Source organism: Dipodomys merriami, unplaced genomic scaffold (genome assembly GCF_024711535.1).
Source record: "Dipodomys merriami isolate MVZ:Mamm:240054 unplaced genomic scaffold, mDipMer1.0.p SCAF_277, whole genome shotgun sequence".
Taxonomy (NCBI): Eukaryota; Metazoa; Chordata; class Mammalia; order Rodentia; family Heteromyidae; genus Dipodomys; species Dipodomys merriami.
This window is the reverse complement of record NW_027204237.1, coordinates 1286337-1307659: the sequence shown is the minus strand read 5'-3', so window position 1 is coordinate 1307659 and position 21323 is coordinate 1286337. Positions and strand designations below refer to the sequence as shown.

General features: G+C 41.7%; 1 protein-coding gene across 19 annotated transcripts in view; it reads left to right on the top strand.

The window, feature by feature from the left end:
• LOC138837863 (microtubule-actin cross-linking factor 1-like) overlaps nucleotides 1–19782 on the top strand; it is a 254302-nt gene extending 234520 nt beyond the window's left edge. For 8 of the 19 annotated variants that reach the window (XM_070036897.1, XM_070036896.1, XM_070036895.1 and 5 more), the window contains 6 exons: nucleotides 4755–4872; nucleotides 5504–5572; nucleotides 13908–14119; nucleotides 14583–14693; nucleotides 17406–17535; nucleotides 18328–19782. In XM_070036897.1, the coding sequence (XP_069892998.1) occupies nucleotides 4755–4872; nucleotides 5504–5572; nucleotides 13908–14119; nucleotides 14583–14693; nucleotides 17406–17535; nucleotides 18328–18584 (897 nt within the window). In that variant the 3' untranslated portion in view covers nucleotides 18585–19782. The remainder of the gene's footprint in view (nucleotides 1–4754; nucleotides 4873–5503; nucleotides 5573–13907; nucleotides 14120–14582; nucleotides 14694–17405; nucleotides 17536–18327) is intronic. The other 11 variants (XM_070036899.1, XM_070036902.1, XM_070036900.1 and 8 more) reach the window with 3 other exon arrangements.
• Nucleotides 19783–21323: the final 1541 nt, after the last annotated feature.

Genomic DNA, 21323 nt, shown 5'->3' with positions numbered 1-21323 from the left:
GAATAATCACTAACTATAGTAATATTCTGGTCCAATGGAAAGAATGGGATAGAAAAATCTAAAGATGAGAGGAGTCAAGTTGGCTTTAAAATAGACCATTGCAAGGCAGGCCAGGTGGCAGGAGACTATAATTTTAGCTACTTGGGAGGCTGACACAGAACTGAAAGTTTGAAACCAGCATAGGCAATTTAGTGAGACCCTATCTCAAAAATAGAATTGCTGGGAGCTAGTGGCTCATGCCTGTAATCCTAGCTGCTCAGGAAATGCTGAGATCTGAGGGTCATGATTCAAAGCCAGCCCAGAAATTTCATGAGACTCTTATCTCCAATTAACCAGCAAAAAGCTGGAAAAGGGGCTGGAAAGTGGTAGAGCGCTTGCCTTGCATGCATGAGGCCCTGGGTTCGATTTCTCAGCACCACATAAGAAAAAAGCTGGAAGTGGTGCTGTGGCTCAAGTGGTAGAGCGCTAACCTTGAGCTGAAGAGCTGAGGGACAGCGCCCAGGCCCAGAGTTCAGGGCCCACGACTGGACCCCCCCCCCCAAAAAAAAAAGCTGGAAAAGTGGAAGTGTGAATGAAGCAGTAGAGCACCAGCCTTGAGCAAAAATGCCAAATTAGAGTGTGAGGCCCTGAGTTTAAGCCCCAGTACCAGCACCAAAAGTAATAAACATAGTTTTTATCTGGGCACTGATGACTTATCCTGTTATCCTGTCTACATAGGTGGCAGAGATCAGTATAGCAGTTCAAGCACAAAGTTTACATGACTCCATCTGAATAGAAAAAACTAAACATGTTCCTATTAGCCCATCTACTTTGGGAATCATAAATAGGACAACTTAACAAAAAATGAGACTCTAATCTCAGAAATTAAAAGGGCTAGAGTCATGACTCAAGCAATATAGTACCTACTGGCAAGTGTGTAGTCCATTACCACAAAAATAATAATGCTATTATTATAGCTTGGTGGCAAAACACTTGCCTAGCATGTGTGAAGTTCTGGATTTCATCCCCAGCACTGCTAATTAAGCAGTTAAACATTGCAGTCAAGTGCCCAAGCATATCTGCCTTCTGATAGCTATGCGAGTTCTTGGGACCCTTCTCCATTGTGCCATTGACCAGGAAAGTGCCCAATAAGGTGTTCTAATATTGCAAACAGAACTATGAAGTTCACTTTAGTTCACAACTCAGACTTCACATGCCACTGTCAAACAGCTGATGTAAGAATCCAAGCTCCTGGGCTGGGAAGGTGGCTCAGTGGTAGAGCGCTTGCCTTGCATGCCTCAGGCCCTGGGTTCGATTCCTTATCACCACACAAGCAAAAAAAGAAAAAAGCTGGAAGTAGTGCTGTAGCTCAAGTGGTAGAATGCTAACCTTGAGCTGAAGAGCTGAGGGACAGTGCCCAAGCCTAGAGTTCAGGGCCCACGACCGGAACCCCCCCCCAAAAAAAAAAAAAGAATCCAAACTCCTATGAGACAAGGAAACAATGGTTACTGGCCCTCAGGACCCTGGTTCTGAGTTCTCAGCTTTTCTTACACCCTGTTCTGTATTTCCCATTTTTAGAGGTGCAGTAACTCTTCCACACTCATCACCCTGGTCTCAGTTTCTCCAGCTGCAGTTGTTCTGACGTCAAATGCTTTGGATCAAGCCTCCATTTTCCAGAGCTCAGCAAATCTTTTTTTTTTTTTTTTTTTTTTTTGGGTCCGGTCATGCGGTCTGAGCCTGGGCACTTTCCTCAGCTCTTCAGCTCAAGGCTAGTACTCTACCACTTGAGCCATAGCACCACTTCCGGCTTTTTTTTCTGCTTATGTGGTGCTGAGGAATCAAACCCAGGGCCTCATGCATACAAGGCAAGCACTCTACCACTGAGCCACCTTCTCAGCCCCTCAGCAAATCTTTTAACCAGATCTTCACTGAGAAATTAAAAGCAAAACAATTATGAGATAAATGGAGAAATACACCAGAAGACACAGTAGTCCAAGAAAAAAGAACTCTAGGGTTCTTTTGTTCACTCAGGGAGACACATAAGTACATATCCTTCCCTCCCCTCAACTATCCAGAAAAAAAACCCTAGTGCAGTGTTACTGCACTTATGTCTGATGAAATCTCAGTAACACCTAGAACCTGCCCCCTCCATGACAACAGCATCAGTCCTTGGAGAAGCAATGCTGTAGGTAATGCTGCTGCTTCTGCTCCATGCTTTCACTCACTTACATAGAATCTTTATTTTTTGGGGGGGAGGGGGTCCGGTCGTGGGGCCTGAACTCTGGGCCTGGGCGCTGTCCCTCAGCTCTTTAGCTCAAGGCTAGCACTCTACCACTTGAGCCACAGCACCACTTCAGGTTTTTTCTTTTTGCTTATGTGGTGCTGAGGAATCAAACCCAGGGCCTCATGGATGCAAGGCAAGCGCTCTACCACTGAGCCACCTTCCCAGCCCTTTACATAGAATTTTAAAAATTATATAGTTAAGCTGGGGATGTGCTCATTGGTACAGCTCTTGCCTACTAGGAATGAGGCATGTTGGGCCAGATAAGACCCTTGAAATCATCTGGCACATGATGTGATAAACATATTCTTCTCATTGGCTGCCTGTAGCTCATCTGACTGCCTGTACTGATAATTTTGTATGACCCAAGAATGATGTTATAAATAGCCAAATGGCCCTTAACTGAAAAAAGGTTCCCTACCCCTACTCTAGACTCTTGATTTAATCCCCAGGACTTCCAAAATTTAAAAATTCCTGTCAAATGAATCATGTAAGATTATTAGGTTTCAAAATATATGGCTAGAGAAGGAGGGGGACAGTGTTTTTCAGTCTCCGTGTCAATACAAATAATGCATTTGAGTCAGCACAAAAGTATGGAGAATTATCAGCAATTCATTAATATTGAAGAAGGATGGTTATATGCCTTTTCAGACATCCTTTCTCACATTTGCAGTCAGATTTTCTATTTTTCTGCTTCGTTTCAAAGTTATGACTCTATAAATGAAAATCCTAACTAGATGATTAAGTAGTCCCTTTATCACCTCTCTAGGACCGTTCCCTTAAAATTTGCATTTCTTTTCTTTTCTTTTTTGGTCAGTTGTGGGGCTTGAACTCAGGGCCTCAGTGTTGTCTCTCAGTTTTTTGGCCCAAAGCTAGCACTCTATCACTTTGAGCCACAGCTCCATTTCTGGTTTTCTGATTGGTTAATTGGAGATAAGAGTCTCACAGACTTTACTGCCTTGCTGGCTTTGAACTGTGATCCTCAGATCTCAGCCTCCTGAGTAGCTAAGATTACAGGTGGGACTGTACCAGCACTGGGCTAAAATTACATTTCTTTAACTATATGTTTGATGTTTGTTTTGGAATTTTGGTATACTTGTCTTTTGTTTCCTTTTCATTCTGGGAAGAGGATGATTTATACACTGGGAAAGACTGGTGTTAAGGTAGATCTGGGAAGTAGTAAAGTTAGGCAAGAAAAAAGGGGGGAAAAAAGTAACAGAAAAGCATGTATGTGAGCCCAGTGTAGTGGTGCATACCTATAAACCCAATATTCAGGAAGCTGAGACAGGAGAATCTAGAATTCAAAGCTGGTCTAGGCTACTCAGCAATTCTGATTCCAGAAAAAAAAAATCATGCTTGTTGTAAGATACTAAGAATGATTATGGGGCTGGGAATGTGGCTTAGTGGTAGAGTGCTTGCCTAGCATGCATGAACCCTGGATTTGATTCCTCAGTACCACATACACAGAAAACGCTGGAAGTGGCACTGTGGCTCAAGTGGTAGAGCGCTAGCCTTGAGCAAAAAGAAGCTCAGGACTGGCAAAAAAAAAAAAAAAAAGATTATGATTATGATGGGAGATTAAAATTTGTATTTCATCTATGTTACCTAATCATTTGTCCAGCTAAAGAAAACCTTTCTGCTGGTGTAATCACATATAGAAATACTTAGGTTTCACTGTGAAAACTGGATGCAGAAAGTATCAAATTTTCTTCTAACTTTGTAGTGATGCTTTGCAAAGGTTTTCTTCATGCTTGATTCAGTATTTTCTCCATTTAATTTTTGAGCACACTGTATTCAGAAGTTGATAAATACACATACACCCTTTAAGCTTTACAACATGGGGTGCTACAATTTGGGCAGAATCTTTAAAAGAATAAAGTGAGCAACATTTGTTTATCTTCTTCCTCTCCTTTTGGTACACAGAGCTGGCATTTTCCTAGTCGAAAGTATTTGAGATATACTCTAGTCTGAACCAAGCTCTCTTTTTTTTCTTCTTGTGTTGAGGATCTAGCCCAAGGTCTTGCACATTAGGAAGCAAGTGTTCTATCACTGAATTACATTTATAGCCCTCAAGAAGGCATATCTGTCGCTTGGTGTTTCTGCCAACTCTTCAATAAAAAATTTAAAAAACACACACAGAGACAAAAAAAAGAATTTAAGATTTTTCTCCAAACTGTCATATTGGCCAGGCCAGTAGCTCACAACTGTAATCTTAGGTACTCAGGAGACCTGAAATCCGAGGATTGCAGTTCAAAGCCAGCCCAGGCAAGAAAGTCCATGAGATTCTCATTTCTAGTTAACAAGAAAAAAAAAAAAAACAGAACTGGAGCTATGGTTCAAATGATTGAGTACTATGGCTCAATTTCTTGAGAAAATTAATTAAAATAAAAAAATTAATATTATCATTCCTGTCTGAATACAGTCTGCTTTTGGGGAAAAAATAGAGATATGCCTTAAGGCATACTCATAAACTAAGTTCCCCTTTATTCTACAGTTTGGGGATTCTCAGCAGTTGCGGCTGGTCCGTATTCTGCGTAGCACCGTGATGGTTCGAGTTGGTGGAGGATGGATGGCCTTGGATGAATTTTTAGTGAAAAATGATCCCTGCCGAGGTAAGAAAGCATTTTGTTTATTGTTCTGTTGTTAAGGTGTGCAGGTATCCTCTCATCTAGCCCAGGGCTTCAGGAGGAGAACACAGGAATGAGAACTATGATCATATTAGTATCATCCAAATGTTGCAGTTTGGAGCATTATGTTAACACCAGTCTGGTGAAGAGCCTGACGTAGTCCTTTAGGTTTTTCTCTCAGATGCCTTAGCCTGTAATTCTTATGGCTGAAAATCAGGGAAAATATTGGGTCCTTCCCATATAAGAAAGGACTAGTGAGCCCCCTTGACCAGGAGGAGGTTCAGGATATCTGTCAGCAGCCCAGACACTTCTAAGACACATGGTTGCCTAAGCAAGGTTGAGAAACACCTTCTGGCTAGGCATGAAAAGGTGCCCACCAGCCAAAAAAATCATCAACTTAATCCAAGCAGCTAGAAGCTAGGGCTGCAGCAGGGCACGACCAACCAAATCCTTCATCACTAAATCCTGCTCGGCTACATCCTCTCCTTCCTCCTGTAGCAGAGCTGCATGTGGGTGGACTGGAGGCTCCCCCACTCTCTGCCAGTTTGTCTTTCTTGACTGGTTCTATGTTTCCTGCTCTCTCTGTTTCTTTGTGTTTACTTATTTTTTATTCTAGTTCACCATCCTGGGAGTAAAATAAAGCGCTCTGATTCCAGCTCTTCGGTTTCCAGCCAGTCTCCCATAGGTTGGCTCTTAAGCTGTGTCCCTCTTCCTCCCCTACCCCTTGAGAATGGCTTTGCTTTCTGAACTGAAACAACTTGGCTCTGTGATAACCTGCTGCCTTGGTGAATGCTTGAGACAGCCAAACCTCTGCTTTTCCAATTGCCTTGTTGACAGAGTATGAAATGTTACTACTGAGACCCCACCCACAGAATTTGTTTTGAGTTCCTATTAACAAATACTTCTATACCATAGGTATCATACACAGTTATAGGCACTTTAAACATTTGTGCCCTCATACCTGTGCCTCACTGCCCTATGAGGTATAGTGTCTCCTTTTTATAAAATAGGAAATTGAGGTGTATAAAATTTAAATAAGTTGCTCAGGGACAGGTAGACAATAAATAGCAGGGGCAAGATTCAAATCCAAGTCAGCCTAGCTCTAGGGTAGGTCCTCCTAGCCTCTTTGCTGTGTTTCTCAGAGGCTCATATGGCCCCTTATTGTGTATATATCATTAAACCAGTCTGCAGAATTAAATTATTAGCACCATTATTTATAAACTCAGAAATAAATACATTTAGTACAGTTATATAACCTCTTTGGAAGTGGTTTCTTGTCATATTCTAAAATAGTTTTAGAGAACAGAGTTAAAGAGTACAGTTCTCACCAGAATTTAGACAAGCCATAAATTGTTGTTCTTTAACTCATTCTGAATTTGCTCTAGTAAACCAAAGTAAAAGATAAGCAATAATAGTTCTTTTTTTAAATTATTTTAAACAAGGGGTGATAGTTGTATCATTTTACCCCTAACTCCATTAAAATAGCATTATTCCTTTCCAAATCTATTACAAGGTCTTTTTTTTTTCTGTCATATATGACTGGACTAAATAAACAAAAAAGATATTGCATGTGGCATTTTGGAACTCTTGTTTGCCTGTTTATTCTCTGCCTGCTCTATTTTAAGTACATTATGTTGCTGGCCAAGTAGAATACTGCTTGCTTTATCCTTATATCACTATCTAAAAATTGGAACCTCAAGGAAATTTGGGAGGGCCACCTAGTAGCTATTTTCTGTGGACCATGATAGCCTTTTTCAGCATCCTTCAGATCAAACAAGGTAAGACTTTCCTCTGTCTCTTTATGAGTGCCTCCTAGGAACTCAGTAATCACTTTGATCCCTTGACTAGAGAGTAGAGAATTCCCCACTAGTTTTCAGTGTCATAATTCTTCCAGAAATGGGCAGGATGAGTTATTTCTAACCAACTAAGTGGTGCTAGGAAGAGGGCAGCTAATGGCTGGTGTGGATAGCAGTAAGTTGGAAGGATATGAACATCAAAAAGAGAAGTTACTTGCCAGACATGTTAATGCACACTTGTAATCACAGTTACTCTGGAGACAGAGGCAGGAGGATCACAACTTCAAGGGCAGCCTGGGCTACAAAGTGAGACCCTCTTGAAAAACAGACAGGTCCTGCACTGGGCACAAATAGCTCTCATCTATAATCTTAGTTAGTGAAGAGGCTGATATGTGGAGGATCATGATACAAGGCCAGCCCTGGCAGAAAAATCCATTAGACTCCATTTCCAAAATAACCAGAAAAGACTAGACTGGAGTCATCATGGCTCAGGTGGTCTAGTGCCAGCCAAGCAAGCATGACATCTAGGGTTTTGTAGGATTAATGTGGCTTCTAGAACACTGCTTATGTTGTGTCTCCTTGGGCTCCTATGGAACATAGAAAATGTTATTCTATACTGAAGATGGTACATGATTTGTAACAAGTTTTTTTGTTTTTTGTTCTTGTCAGTAATGGGTCTTGAACTTAGGACCTGGGTGCTATCCCTGAGCTCTTTTTGCTCAAGGCTAGCACTCTACCACTTTGAGCCACAGCTCCACTTCCAGTTTTCTGGTGGTTAATTGGAGATAAGAGTTTCATGCATAAGAGTCTTACTTTCCTGCCTGGGCTGGCTTCAAACCACAATCCTCAGGTCTCAGTAGTATATAGGATTACAGGCTTGAGCCACCAGTACCCAGCTATGACAAGATTCTTAATACTAATTAATTTCTTCTCTCCTTTTCAGAGGTGGGAAATGTCAGGCCATTAGACCATAAAAGGCCTGCAAAATCATTTAGCACCTGATGGAAGAGACATGTATTTTTGTTGTCAGCTGCCTATACTGATAATTTTATATAACCCACGAATAATGTTAGAAATATCCAAATGGCCCTTGGCAGGAAAAAGTTTCTCACCCTTGCTAGCTGTTGAAAAAGAGGAAAAACCTGAAACTATGCATTGCTTTAGCTAAATATAAAAGTGAAAATACATGGCTAAGTTGCTACTTATATAAAAGCTGGTATTGCCACAATCATATTTTATTTTCTAACTTCATCCATGGTGAAGGAAATCATGTTTTGGGTGGAGGTAAAAATGCTCCTTCCAGAAAAACAGGCACTTGTATTCAAAAGACAAACTATATATATTTTTGAGCATTATACTTACTACTTCCATCAAATAAGTGATGACCTTTAAAAGATGCAGTTTATTTTAGAACTGATCATTTGTAAACTACACAAAATGGTCCACCTTAACTGTGTGTAAGTGTATAGTTAATATTCACACTATACCATGCATTCACAAAACAATTTTTTTTTTTTTTGGCTAGTCCTGGGGCTTGAACTCTAGGCCTGAGTGCTGTTCTTCAGTTCAAGGCTAGCACTCTACCACTTGAGCCACAGTACCACTTCCTGCTTTTTCTTCTTATGTGGTGCTAAGGAATCAAACCCAGGGCCTCATGCATGCTAGGCAAGCACTCTACCACTGAGCTACCTTCCCAGCCCTGACTGTTTTTTTTAACTGCCTTGGGTGTGTGTATGTGTGTGTGTGTGTGCGTGTGCATGTGTGTGTGTCTGTCTGTGTGTGTCTGTGTGTGTGTGTGTGTGTCAGGGCCACCAGCACCTAGCTAGCTTCTGTTTTGAGAAAAATACATACTTTTCTTTCTCTTTTGGAATTTCCCTAAAATAATTCACATCTTTTTTTTTGTTTTGGTCCGGTCGTGGGGCCTGAACTCTGGGCCTGGGCGCTGTCCCTCAGCTCTTCAGCTCAAGGCTAGTGCTCTACCACTTGAGCCACAGCGCCACTTCCGGCTTTTTTCTTTTTGCTTATATGGTGCTGAGGAATCAAACCCAGGGCCTCATGCATGCAAGGCAAGCGCTCTACCACTGAGCCACCTTCCCAGCCCTAATTTACATCTTCTAACTATGTTTTTCCCCAGCTAAAGGGACTGTCACTCCTTTTTAATTCTGAAGGTTGGCTGCTTTAAGTATATTTCTAAACAAATAGCTTTCTTTCTCCCACATAAAATATTTGTGCAAAATGTTCCAATTCAAGAATCATTTCCCTGTCTTGTAACTTCAAATACTTTCTAGTTTTTGAAAAAGTTTTTTTGTGTGTGTGTGTGAAAATACTGTACAGAGGGTTTACAATTACATGGGCAAGGTAATGATACATTTCTTATCAAACATTGTTGCCTCCTCCTTTCTTTCCCCTTCCCATCCCTTCCCATCCTCCCTAAGAGTCTTCTTTTGCCGTCCCTCTGGTTCAGGTTCTCTTCCTCTTGCTTCATCCTCCAGTGCTAGGATTACAATTAGGAGGCACTATGCCTATCCCCACATATTTTCTTTTAAAATGCATTCCCCTTGAGAAAAATAACACACAAAGCTAATGTTGATTTATTTACTAGAGATGTGTTAGTAGCTATTAATCATTTGTTGTGTTCTTTACTAAAATTATAGCACCAGGGATTATAAGTATAGGGGCCAAGAAGATAGGAAATAACAAGAACTAAAATGAAAAATGAGGGACAAACTTCTAAAGACTAAATTAATGTTTTTACTCGTGGGTTTTATAGCCAGTGAAATATTCTTGTTATGCTAGTTACTCAGGAGGATCATAGTTTGAAGTCAGCCATGATAGAAAAGTCTGAGAGACTCCATCACCAAAATAATCAGCAAAAACAAATAAAACAATCTAGAGGAGAGATTTAAGTGGTAGAACACCAACCAAACAAATTTGAAATCCTGAGTTCAAACCCTGTTACTAGAAGGGGAAAAAAATGTCCAAGAAGTAAACCATTGGCTAAAGGTTCACTGTGAAAACAGAGATTATTCCATTACATTTTATTTGTTTTTGATGTGAAGAGAAAGCATACCATGGGAACAAGACCTTTTTCCCAGCATCCTTCAGGCACCTAGATATGCCCCTGTTCCACAGCAGCCTCTGGGTCTGACTACCATAACATAGGAGTTCACATAGGATCTTGTGATAGAATTGAACAAATCCTCAGACTAAAAGGCCAATCATTAGCTTTGTCCTTGACTGTGTTTTTTATAACACTGGATCATTTTTATTTCCTATAGAAAATTATTCTCTCTGCACTTTTTAGTTGTTCTTTTCATATTCTATCACAATAGGTCTTGGCAGTCCTACATTTAGCTGTGTGGCTTCAGTCATTAAAACTCATGGCTTTGCATGTGGCTGGTGTACTAGAGTGCCAGTCACAGGTAGAGAACTGATGCCCACCCTGAGCAAACCATGAAAATAAGTAGTACAGAAGGTTTGTGAAGGTTATGGGTTGGGGACTTTTTTTCAGAGTAGAAATAAAAGCCATGGGGTTGAAACCCTAAACATAAGCCTGGCATTGAGATCCACAGGGAAATTAAGATGATAGTCCCTGCCTTGAGACGTTCACTGCCTTGTGCATGAGAAAATTTGGGAATGAAACCACATGCAAAGCTGATGCAGTGAGTGAGTAGGGTGAGGATGAGGGGATGTATCTGCCCACAAGGACAAGGAGAAGTGTTGCCTCAGCTGCATCCTGCACACAGAGGCCATCCTGACATTTTAGGTCCAGGAAGCCACATGTTCAGATGAGCAGAAGTATCAACAGTGGGACAGAAGAAGGACTAAAGTAGTCTAATGATTGTGACAGGTATACAAGGTGGGTAGCCAGACAAAACTGAAGGTCTGACAACTGGGATTAGGTGATAGGTGCTAGGCCACCAAGTGCTTGGTGTATTTGATTATATAATGCCATTTGGGCTTCTGAAGGGGACCTGCAGGGGACAGTGTTCAACAAACCCCTGTGTCAGGAATCCACTCAAATGCCAGTTAGAAATTCTGCTTGAAGCTATGAAATCCACTCTACACAGCAGATTTATGTCTAGAAACCTATAGAGAGTGGGTAAGAGCAAGTGGATCACAACAGAAGGATGAGGAAGAGCCAGGAGGCTCTTCCACAGTGGAAGAGACACTCACACCCACAAGTGAGAGGGTTAAAAGACTTTAGAATGCAGAAAGATTCTGGGAGAGAACAGCCATTAGCAGGTTGGGACCTGCTGGTGTTTCCAGGCTTCTGACTGTGGTGATATCCAGTCAGGCTTCAGATGTAACTTTTGGCATCCAGCAACGTCTGCTGTGTGAACTTGGTGCCTGCTGTTACTGTGATGACACTCAGGTGTCAGATGAACTCATCAGCAGGTAGAGATTCCAAGGGGCTAGGGGGACAGAACTATGTACAGACAGGGTTAAGGGGAAAGAGAAGCAGGATAGTGGGTACCCTTGAAGGCAGTGGAGGGCAGTGTTTCAGAAAGAAGAAAGCACTTAAGTAACTGCCCTCATGCAAATTATAAGAGCAGAGAGATGCTTTACCTGCCAAATTTGTCAAAATTTTACCTGTATATACACACTTAATAATACAGAGCAGAGTGAAATAAGATTGTAAAACAACATTTTTTTTCAGTACTAGAGATTGAACCCCCAGGGGCCTCAGTCATGATAATAAGCACTGTACCACTTGGGCAACAACCCTAGCCTTTTGTTCGTGGGGTTTGTTTTTGTTTTGGGGGGAGGGTTGGTGGGAAGAGGAGAGCCTAGAACTTGTGATTCTCTTGCCCTCATCTCCCAAGTGGCTTCAAGTGTACAATACCCAGCTCAGCTTTGTTCTGGGTTTTGTTTTTTCTTTTGAGACAAGATCTCTGTGTTGCCCAGACTAGTCTCAAATTCCTGGACTCAAGTGATCCTCCTGTGTTAGCTTCTAGGGTAGCTGAGACTATAGGTACACATTACCACACATCCAATAGTCTCTTTCTACAGCATTTAAAATGGAGCTATTCACAACTAAGTTGCAGTTTCAAAGTCTTCCTCTTCTATCCTCTGAGGATCTTTTTCTGGCAGATTTTGCCCCAGAAGGAACTATCAAATATATTAAATTCAGACCACAAATGCAAAGTTATGGTATTGGATCACAAGCAGTTTGTATAGTGTTCAGGTGCTAGCTAGTTGATTATTTTCATTCATCAACATTATCTTAGTCCCGGTTGCATGTCCACCATTATACTGGGCATTTTATCAGACAAAAGTAATAGTTCTACCTATGTGTAAAGGAAATTCTTTTTGAGAAAGAATGTCTACTAATGAATGTAAACAGAAAGCACTGAAGGCTGAAAAATGGAGTAGAGAATAGCCCAGGGAATGAACTTGGGGAGTCACCAGACATGTGGGGACCTAGAGCTGAAGGAACACTCTGAGCACATTAGGAGACATTAGATCATATCCAAGTGAGTTTGACCCTTGGAGACTACAGCCAGGTCACTTCTGGCAAGGCTGAGGAAACTACAGCCCTGAGTAGAGGATCTGTCTGGTGGCCGAGCCTAGTCTTAATCCAAGTTTTGTTAGTGCTGTTTTACCTGATAAATTGATAGCTGTGTCAACATTATTATATTTTAGGAAGAAATAAATGACACATTTTGTTTGTAATGGTTCCCTTTTTCAGGCTTCCTCAGCTTTCACATTTGTTTAGGTAATATCTACTGCTTCGTAAAAGGTAACAGTGTAGGGGAGGGTAAGCAGGTAGTGTAACCTAATTTATGTTTCATTTTATTTTTCAGCTCTGAGGTTTTAACTCAGGGCTTTGTGCTTACTAGGTAAGCACTCTACTACTTGAGTCTTTTTGCAGACCCTGGCCTTAAATTCAGGGCCTGGGCACTGTCCCTGAGCTTCTTTATGCTCAAGGCTAGCACTCTCCCACTTGAACCACAGCACCATTTCTGGCTTTTTCTAAATAGTTCATTGGAGATAAGAGTCTCACGGATTTCCTGCTCGGACTGGCTTCAGACTGCGATCCTCAGATTTCAGCCTCCTGAGTAGCTAAGATTACAGATGTGAGCCATCAGCACCTGGCTCTTGAGTCTCTTTGTTTTGTTTTCTGATAGGGTCTAGCTTTTTGCTCCAGGCCAGCCTTTCCTGTGATCCTCCTATTTAATACCTCCCACCATAGCTAGAATTACAGTTGTATGCCATCGCACACTTTTTTCCAATGAGATATGTCTCTCAGCCCCTTTTACCCAGGCTGACCTGGAACCTTTCCCTTCTCTCTCTCTGCCTCCCAGGTCCCTAGATGTATAGGTGTGAGCCACCGACACCTAACAATATCTTTGAGTGAGAAATAATCAAAAGACATGCTTGAGGGAAAATATTTTATTTAAATTAGTACTGTCTTTCACATTTAAACGTTACATTAGCTGTACTTTATCTTGACTGAATCCATATTTTGAGTTCTGATCTTCTAGCTCCAGAAAGCCAGGAGACAGCACCTTTCTGGCCTTCAGTACTGGTTCTTCTTGCAGTTTCCCCTTCAGCTTCTTAACTGCTTTCATTTTTTGACCTAACTGTTTCTCACTGGCAAGTTTTGTGCATGGTCTTGATCTTTCTCTCTCTCCTCACATGTTTACTTCATAATGATTCTGTCCTCATCTCTTTTTTTCTGTTCTGACTTCCTCAATCCCTTTCTTTAGGATTATTATTGACTGAACTCAAATAGAAGAATCTAGACAGTATGATTTCACTAATGTATGTTTTCCACTATTTCATTATCCTGCAAAAATTGAGCAAAAAGTATACATGTCCAATGAGAGAAGAAAGAGGGGTTTTGATTAACATCAGATGCTGTGGACTATTGCATCTGCTTCACAATTACAGTATGCTTTACCCCAGGGGACAGTGGCAAAACCAAACCGTGGCTGCAGAATGGGATAGTACTCTGTAATATAGGATTTTTTTAGTCAGTGTGTGTGTTGTGGGCCAGAATCATGACAAAGCCGGTAAGTCATGGATTTATCTCCTTGTAAAGAACCCACAAATGATATTAAACCTATATATGACTTAGATGACTGTTACCATGGGGTCAAGCAGCTGTATGACCATCAATGATGTGCTTTTCAGATTAACTGATATTGTGTTTGTGTGTGTGTGTGTGTGTGTGTGTGTGTGTGTGTGTGTGTGTGTGTGTGTTTATTCCCTTTGTAGCACGAGGTAGAACTAACATTGAACTTAGAGAGAAATTCATCCTGCCAGAGGGGGCATCTCAAGGAATGACTCCTTTCCGATCACGGGGCCGAAGATCCAAACCATCTTCCCGGGCAGCTTCTCCTACTCGTTCCAGTTCAAGTGCTAGTCAGAGTAACCACAGCTGCACATCCATGCCATCTTCTCCAGCCACCCCAGCCAGTGGGACCAAGGTATGTGCTGGCTTCCTTTCCCCATCTTGGCAGATGTCTATTGTTCAGGAATTAATCGGGGAGACTTCAGAGAGAAAAGGAATCCAGAAACATACAGACCAATTCTACCTGTACCAAGTATGGCCAAGCCCTAGCAATACCCAAGCCTTAAAGATGACTACCAAGAACTCAGGCCACTTATATTAGAAAGGTTTCCTTCCTTTTATTCCCAGTTTTGAGTTTGAAGACCCAGAGTTACAGGTTATGATAATCCAGGCACTGTCTGTACAGATTAGCTTGCTGTTACATTGGGTTGTGAATGAAGAATACTGTTGCCTTTCTGCCTGGCCCTTCACATCCCATTGAACTGATATACATTTTATTTTGTGTCCTGTTCCTTTAAAATTGAGTATCTGGTTTTTTCTGTTCCCAATTTTCCATTTTCAATTGTTCCCATCCTTCCCTTTGGATTTCCATTTCACAGACTCTGTTTCAGTTATCTCGCTGTTATGACAAACCCTGGTTGGTAAACAGTAAAGCTGGCACTCCTGTCAGGGACAGCCCTTGTCCTGACCTCCAGCTGCTCAGCCCTGAGGTAGAGTATAGCTTTGCCAAGGTCACATGGAGGCACTTGCTCATGCCAAGAACCTGCCAGCTCTTCCTGATATGAGCCCATCTCTCTTCCATCTCTGCAGTGCTTGCTGACATAGCTGATTCATCTGGTCAGATGTTTTCATAACTCAGATTCACCAAAATTGAAGTGAACTAAGAGATGCCTAAACAGTAACATTCAGGGTGGTTCCTAGTGGTCATTCCTGATTATTTGTTTATGGATACTGTTTATAGTTGGGCCCCTTGGGGCCTCCAAATGTTTGTACACCCATGAGTTACTAATTCTTGAAATCCAACTACAGCGCATGTTTTCCAATGTGCTTATCTGCTTATAACTAGAGGATGGTTGGCACCACCCACCTTGAAACACCTACACAGGACGCTTGGTACTACTATATTGGTCCAAGGCATGGGCACTGCTGATTGCAGCCATCACAGTGTCAGTAAGCACTGCTCTTAAGGACTCAGATTTTACCTTCTGAATTCCTTGGCCCAGACTGGAGCCAAAGAGCGAGACCTTGTCTCAAAAAAAAAAGAAGAGAAAAAAAAGATAGCATGGCTTGTCTAATAACATGCAATTGCATCCTAGCTCTTACAGGAAAATGATTGGGTTCTTGTGCCTCAAAGCACAGTACTGCCTGAAAAGCTTCAGCCAGACAAGCTGGAGAGGCACAGAAGCCAATGGCTATAAATAAGCTGCTGCTTTGGGACTAATGATGCTCCCAGCTAAACCTCCAGTTCAAAAATCTATCTGGGGATAGATCTGGGGACCCACTGCCACTAAAACCCCAAGACTCAACCTATCAATCTTTCCCTCTTTTTTATGCCTCCAACTTCTTGAAAATTTCCAAAGTTCCAAAATTATTACATCTGATTTTGATCTTTCACCTTCTCTAATCATTGGTGTTCGCTCACCCAGAGGCCACAGGGCTGTGGGTTTCCAGCAGCTGTGGGTTCCCAACAGCAGTGCTCAGGAAGGATAGCTTCTGGAACCGGAACTCCTCCTAGGTGGCCACGAGAGTTCCTGCTTGAATATTAAATCACTTCCTGTCGCTTTGGCTCCTCCTTTATAAAGAAATGAAGCAAAAATGATGAGATGGGTTGCGGGCATCAACATCTTAAAGGTCCTGGAAAACAATCTCCACAGTGATTTCAAAACAATTACAATAGTAACTGTCATAGGTGATATTTAAAACCTTAAAATATTCTTCCTTCTCTAAGTTAAATCTACCATTATCTCAGAAGGAAGGGAAGATGGGAAAGACCCTATTCGTAGCAAATACAGCACCTACCAATAGCAGTAATAATAATGTGCAACTATTCCAAGATAGGAAATGCTTTTCCATATTTATTCAGTGAGGTTTTGTTTTGATTTGGTTTTTTTGGGGGGGAGGGTCCGGTTGTGGGGCCTGAACTCTGGGCCTGGGTGCTGTCCCTCAGCTCTTCAGCTCAAGGCTAACACTGTACCACTTGAGCCACAACGCCACTTCCGGCTTTTTTCTTTTTGCTTATGTGGTGATGAGGAATTGAACCCAGGGCCTCAGGCATGCAAGGCAAGCACTCTACCACTGAGCCACCTTCCCAGCCCTAATTTGGGGGTTTTTTGGTTTGTTTGGGTTTTTTTTAACTCAGGGCCTTGCATTTGTCAGGTGATCTGCCACTTGGGCAACACTGCAGCCCTTCAACAAGGTTTTATTAAATCACTCTCCTGTGCTAGACAGTTTTAGATGCAAAGGTATAAATGTTTTCACTGTTGGAGAAAGAGGCAGCAGGAAAGTATAACTTACCTCTGCCAGTACTGCACAAAAGCTGATGGAGCAGGAAGAGGATAGAAAGTTGCAAATGGTATATTGAAGGGTGAGCTGGCCTCAGAGATCCATTCAATAGAGTCCCTGAAGGAGGTGATGACTGAGCCACATGTGTAACAGGTGGAGTGTGTCAGGTACAGTAAGCAGCAAGGGGACAAAAGCAGAGGACCTCCCTGGGTCATTGGACAAACATCCAGGAGGCCCATGTGGCTGGGATGGACTAGACAAAAGGAAGTGTGGTAGAAATTAACTGGGAGTGGCAGGATTCATCCTTCACTTCCTGAGGGAAAAGCAACACACCAGCCACCTCATTTAGATCTGTCATTAAGCATAAAGGCAAAGCCAGGTCTCCTGACAACTCCTGTACAACCTTACTCCTGACAGTCATCAAATACCACTTCCTGTGCTGCTCATCGTTTATATGAGCCCCCAAGGCAAATCATCTTATCTACACGTTAGCAGTGAGGAGATATGCTAAGAGATGTTGACTAAAGTACTGCAGTCTCAGTATTGATAACCCAAATTTGTAGCCCCAAAAGTGGACTGCTAAGATTATTTGGATTTCTTTTTCTTTCTCATTTACCATATTTCTGTTTGTTACAACTATGGCAATATTACTATTTAAAGATTTTTATTCCATTTCTAATGAAAATTATCAGCAACATAAAAGGTATTAGAAGGCATTTTGAAACTCTTAATTGGAATTTTAAAAACATTTGAGTCAGGAAAAGCTATGACCTCAGACACTTCTAAAATAAATCTTTGTTTTCCTGGACTTTTAATTTGCTTTTCAAATGATCAGATATGAAGAGGTTTTTAAGTAGACTTTTAATGCTAATTTCTATCAAGGACTCCTGGAGTAAATATGATCTTTTATTGTTTTGAAGGTTATCCCATCAACAGGCAGCAAGTTGAAACGACCAACACCAACTTTTCATTCTAGCCGAACATCCCTTGCTGGGGATACAAGTAATAGTTCTTCCCCAGCTTCTACAGGTGCCAAAGCGAATCGGGCAGGTAAGTACCTTCCCACAAAGCATGCATTGGGCTGAGACATGAGGGCAGAGGCCAGATCAAGATATGTGAATTGGCAGCCTATGGACAGTGCTTCACAGGTCTGCAAGGAGACAGTGTTGAGCAGCATTTAGTGAGATGTCCAGAGAGCTGAGGGATCTTTGCTTCTCCTGTCACCGTAGGTAGCTCTAGCACTGCCTTCTGAGAGCAGGTATTTCCATGCCCAAGGCAGGGCTCTGTTCTTCATCTGAAAGGATCCCAGTTGAAAGCATGTAGAAGGAAAACAGGACCAGTCCATAGTTGCAGCACACAGATGGCTATTCACTTCTCAAACACCTTGTGTTTGTTATGGCTGCTCATGAGCTGACGAAGTACAGGAGAGATTCTCTGTGCTCCCCCACTGAGCCTCCTCCTGGGAACTTAGGGATTTGGCTTCTTTCTCACCTCTGCTCCCCATCATTCTCTACCTCTATCTGCCAGCAGATTGCCTCAGCCCTCACCTATCTGTGCTGAGGTGATTGAGCAGCACCAACAAGCCCCCTAAATCCACTTGGGGGGCCAGTGTCTACTGTCCTCAAGAAGCAAGCTTCACAGGAATCCACAAAGTAGGACAGGCTTGGCCACTTCTGGGTAGACAAGGAAGCTAGACAATGAAGCCTCAGTCTAGAAAGGCTGGGTGAGATTTGCCCAAGGCCACCAGGCAAATTGGGTTGTATGAGTGTTGGTAACCTCTGGTCATCTGTGCCTCCATCCATGCCTCTCTGTTAAGTCTCCTGCTTTATTCATGAATTTCAGACCCTAAGAAGTCAGCCAGTCGCCCTGGAAGCCGGGCTGGGAGTCGAGCTGGAAGTCGAGCTAGCAGTCGGCGAGGAAGTGATGCCTCTGACTTTGACCTTTTAGAGACGCAGTCTGCTTGTTCAGACACTTCTGAAAGCAGTGCCGCAGGGGGCCAAGGCAATTCCAGGAGAGGGCTAACCAAACCTTCCAAAATTCCAACCATGTCTAAGAAGACCACTGCTGCCTCCCCTAGGACTCCAGGTCCCAAGCGATAACACTGTACAAGCACCCACACCACTGTCCACTTCGAATCCTGCTCCATACATTGGGTGTATATTTATTCCGAATGGGAGAAGTTATATTGTTAAAAGTGTAAAAGATAATTGTGTTATGAAGCTGCCTTATTTTTTTTCCTTTTTGTAAGTTACTATTTTCATGTGAATATTTATGTAGATAAAATTTGCTTCCTGGTAACCCAGTAATGAATGGGGCCCAGAAATGAAATATTTGAGGAAAACAAGTGAAAAGGTCAAAATACAAATGTGTATTTAAAAAAAAAAAAAAGCAAAGCAAAGCCTCTAGGGTTTCTGTGTGGTGCAGGGTTGTAAACCTGCTTTATCTTTTAGGATTATTCCTAAATGCATCTTCTTATAAACTTGACTTGCTGTCTTAGCAAGATAAATTATATTAAAAAAAAATAATCCTGCAGTGTTTAAGGAACTCTTTTTTTTGTAAATCACAGACACCTCAACTAACAAGAACTGAAGGGAGGGCACTTCTAGTTGCATTTCCATTGTTTTAATGTTGTGTGGTTTTAGTCAGAGAGACAGAACCTCATCTAGGTAGTGTTTGCACACAATACAGAAAAAGAGTTCATTGCAATACTGTCTTGGGATACTGTCTAAGTACTCAGTGTTTAAAGGACACATAGCTGCTAGAATTCAGGGTTAAATGTAACTGTTCAAAAGTGTCAGAACATTGGAATTTTAAACTGATTTATAACAATCCAGCCTTGTCACCAATAATTTTTATGCACCCTAGGACCCAGATCCTGGCAAGGGAGAATTTTTTGGTGGCATTGTAAATCACAGATTTATCTACATTTTTCACTATTTATTGAAATGGTCAATCAACATCCCACAAACTGAGGAATGAATTCCATGAGCCTATTCTGAAAATGTGGGTCTAAGACAAAATACTTGCTCATCCTTTAACGGAGTTCACCAGCACACTGTTCACCCGTCCCGTTTGCTCCTGTCTTTTTCCGTGTGTAATAAAGTCAACTGACCAAGTGACCGCAACGAGGGGCTGTCTGGGGCTCCTGTTCGTTAGCTGCTCTTCCTCTTCAGCTCCGACCATGTTGCTGTGTAATTATCTCAATTGGTTTTAATTGAGGCAGAAAACTGAAGCTCTACCAATGAACTGTTTAAAAACAAGACACACTTTTGTATTAAAATTGCTTGCAGTAACTAATGTTTTGTACTTCCTGATTTTCTTCTCCACCACTACTTTAAATGTTGTAGATACTTAAATACAATATTCAAATCATACTATCTCAATGGGTAAATTATTTAGCTCAATAGATTTTTTTTCTTGCTTTTTTTACTCTTAGTAATTTTGTTTAACACAAATATATTGGGTATCACTCTTTCCTGACTAAACGCATACCAATATAGAGGAAGGTTTTTTGTGTGTATATTAGAAATCATACCTGGGACTTGAGATAGAGATAATGGGGTCACACAGTATGCTGAAATCTGTTTAAAGGAAAGGATTTCATAGACCAAAGCAAAATTAATTAACTTCACAAAAAAGTTCTTGCTACAGTATGGAAACTACTTGACAGGCAGGGCAGTGATAAAACTTGATTTTAGGGGCTAGGAAGATGGCTCAGCCGGCTCTGGGTTCAATTCCTCAGCACCACATAAACAGAAAAGGCCAGAAGTGGCATTGTGGCTCAGTGGTAGAGTGCTAGCCTTGAGCTGAAGAGCTGAGGGACAGCGCCCAGGCCTAGAGTTCAAGCCCCACGACTGACAAAAGAAATAAGAAAAAAAACTTGATTTTAATAAGCTAGCTGATTAGAAGACAACAGGGATTCTCACCCTCAAGAACTATCTTTTGGGAAGCTGACTTGGGAGAAGGGTGATGTAGGACCTGCGTGATTGCAGCCAGTGCCTTCTCACAAGTAGACTGGTGAACAAATGACACATCAGACTTTAATTGCTTAGTCACTACTTATATAAGTCTAAAGAACAAAGATCAGTATACATATGCAATCTGCTCTCAGGAGGATCAAGAGTTTGAGGCCAGCCTCATACATGGCAAGATGCTATCTTAGCAAACCAAGAATGTAGCTCAGTTTTGGAGCCCTTACCTAGCATATAAAAAGCCCTGGGTTTAATGGAAGATAGCTTGTTGCTAAATGGCCCACATTTGGTTCCTGATACTAAACTTAAATAAACAACTAACTGTAGGATCTGCCCTGAGATCCTCTTGCTGATCACCATATTCATAGTATTAAGACTCAATATTGGGAGTCAACTGAATCTAGCACCTGTTATATAGTGAAGAATGTGATTTCTGTGATACCACATACTGCATGAATAGCAGAAGTGGATCTTGAGTCCCTACTCATATCCAGCACTGTCTCTTTATAGCCCTTAGTTGGCTTTATAACGTTCAGAATAACAGTTCTAACAGTAAAAAGGCCAGAGAATGTGGACAGAGAGGACCCTAAATCCATAGCATCTGTATCAGGAAACAGATAGGTAGCAATGTATGTTTGCCAAAGCAACTTGGGGCAGTCAAATGTCCAGATTGAAGGAATGTGCACTTAACGGATTCTTAAGGAAGTGCTTATTCTCTTTTCTAGGCAACTGGATAACCTCAAGCTGCCAGATCTTTGTATAGAACAGTATTTTTGCCCAAATTGGTTTCTGTGGATAGGCCTGGCAGCAGAAGCATGCTGGGACTAGATGACCTCCATCTTTTCAGAGACTAGACTGTGGTCACTA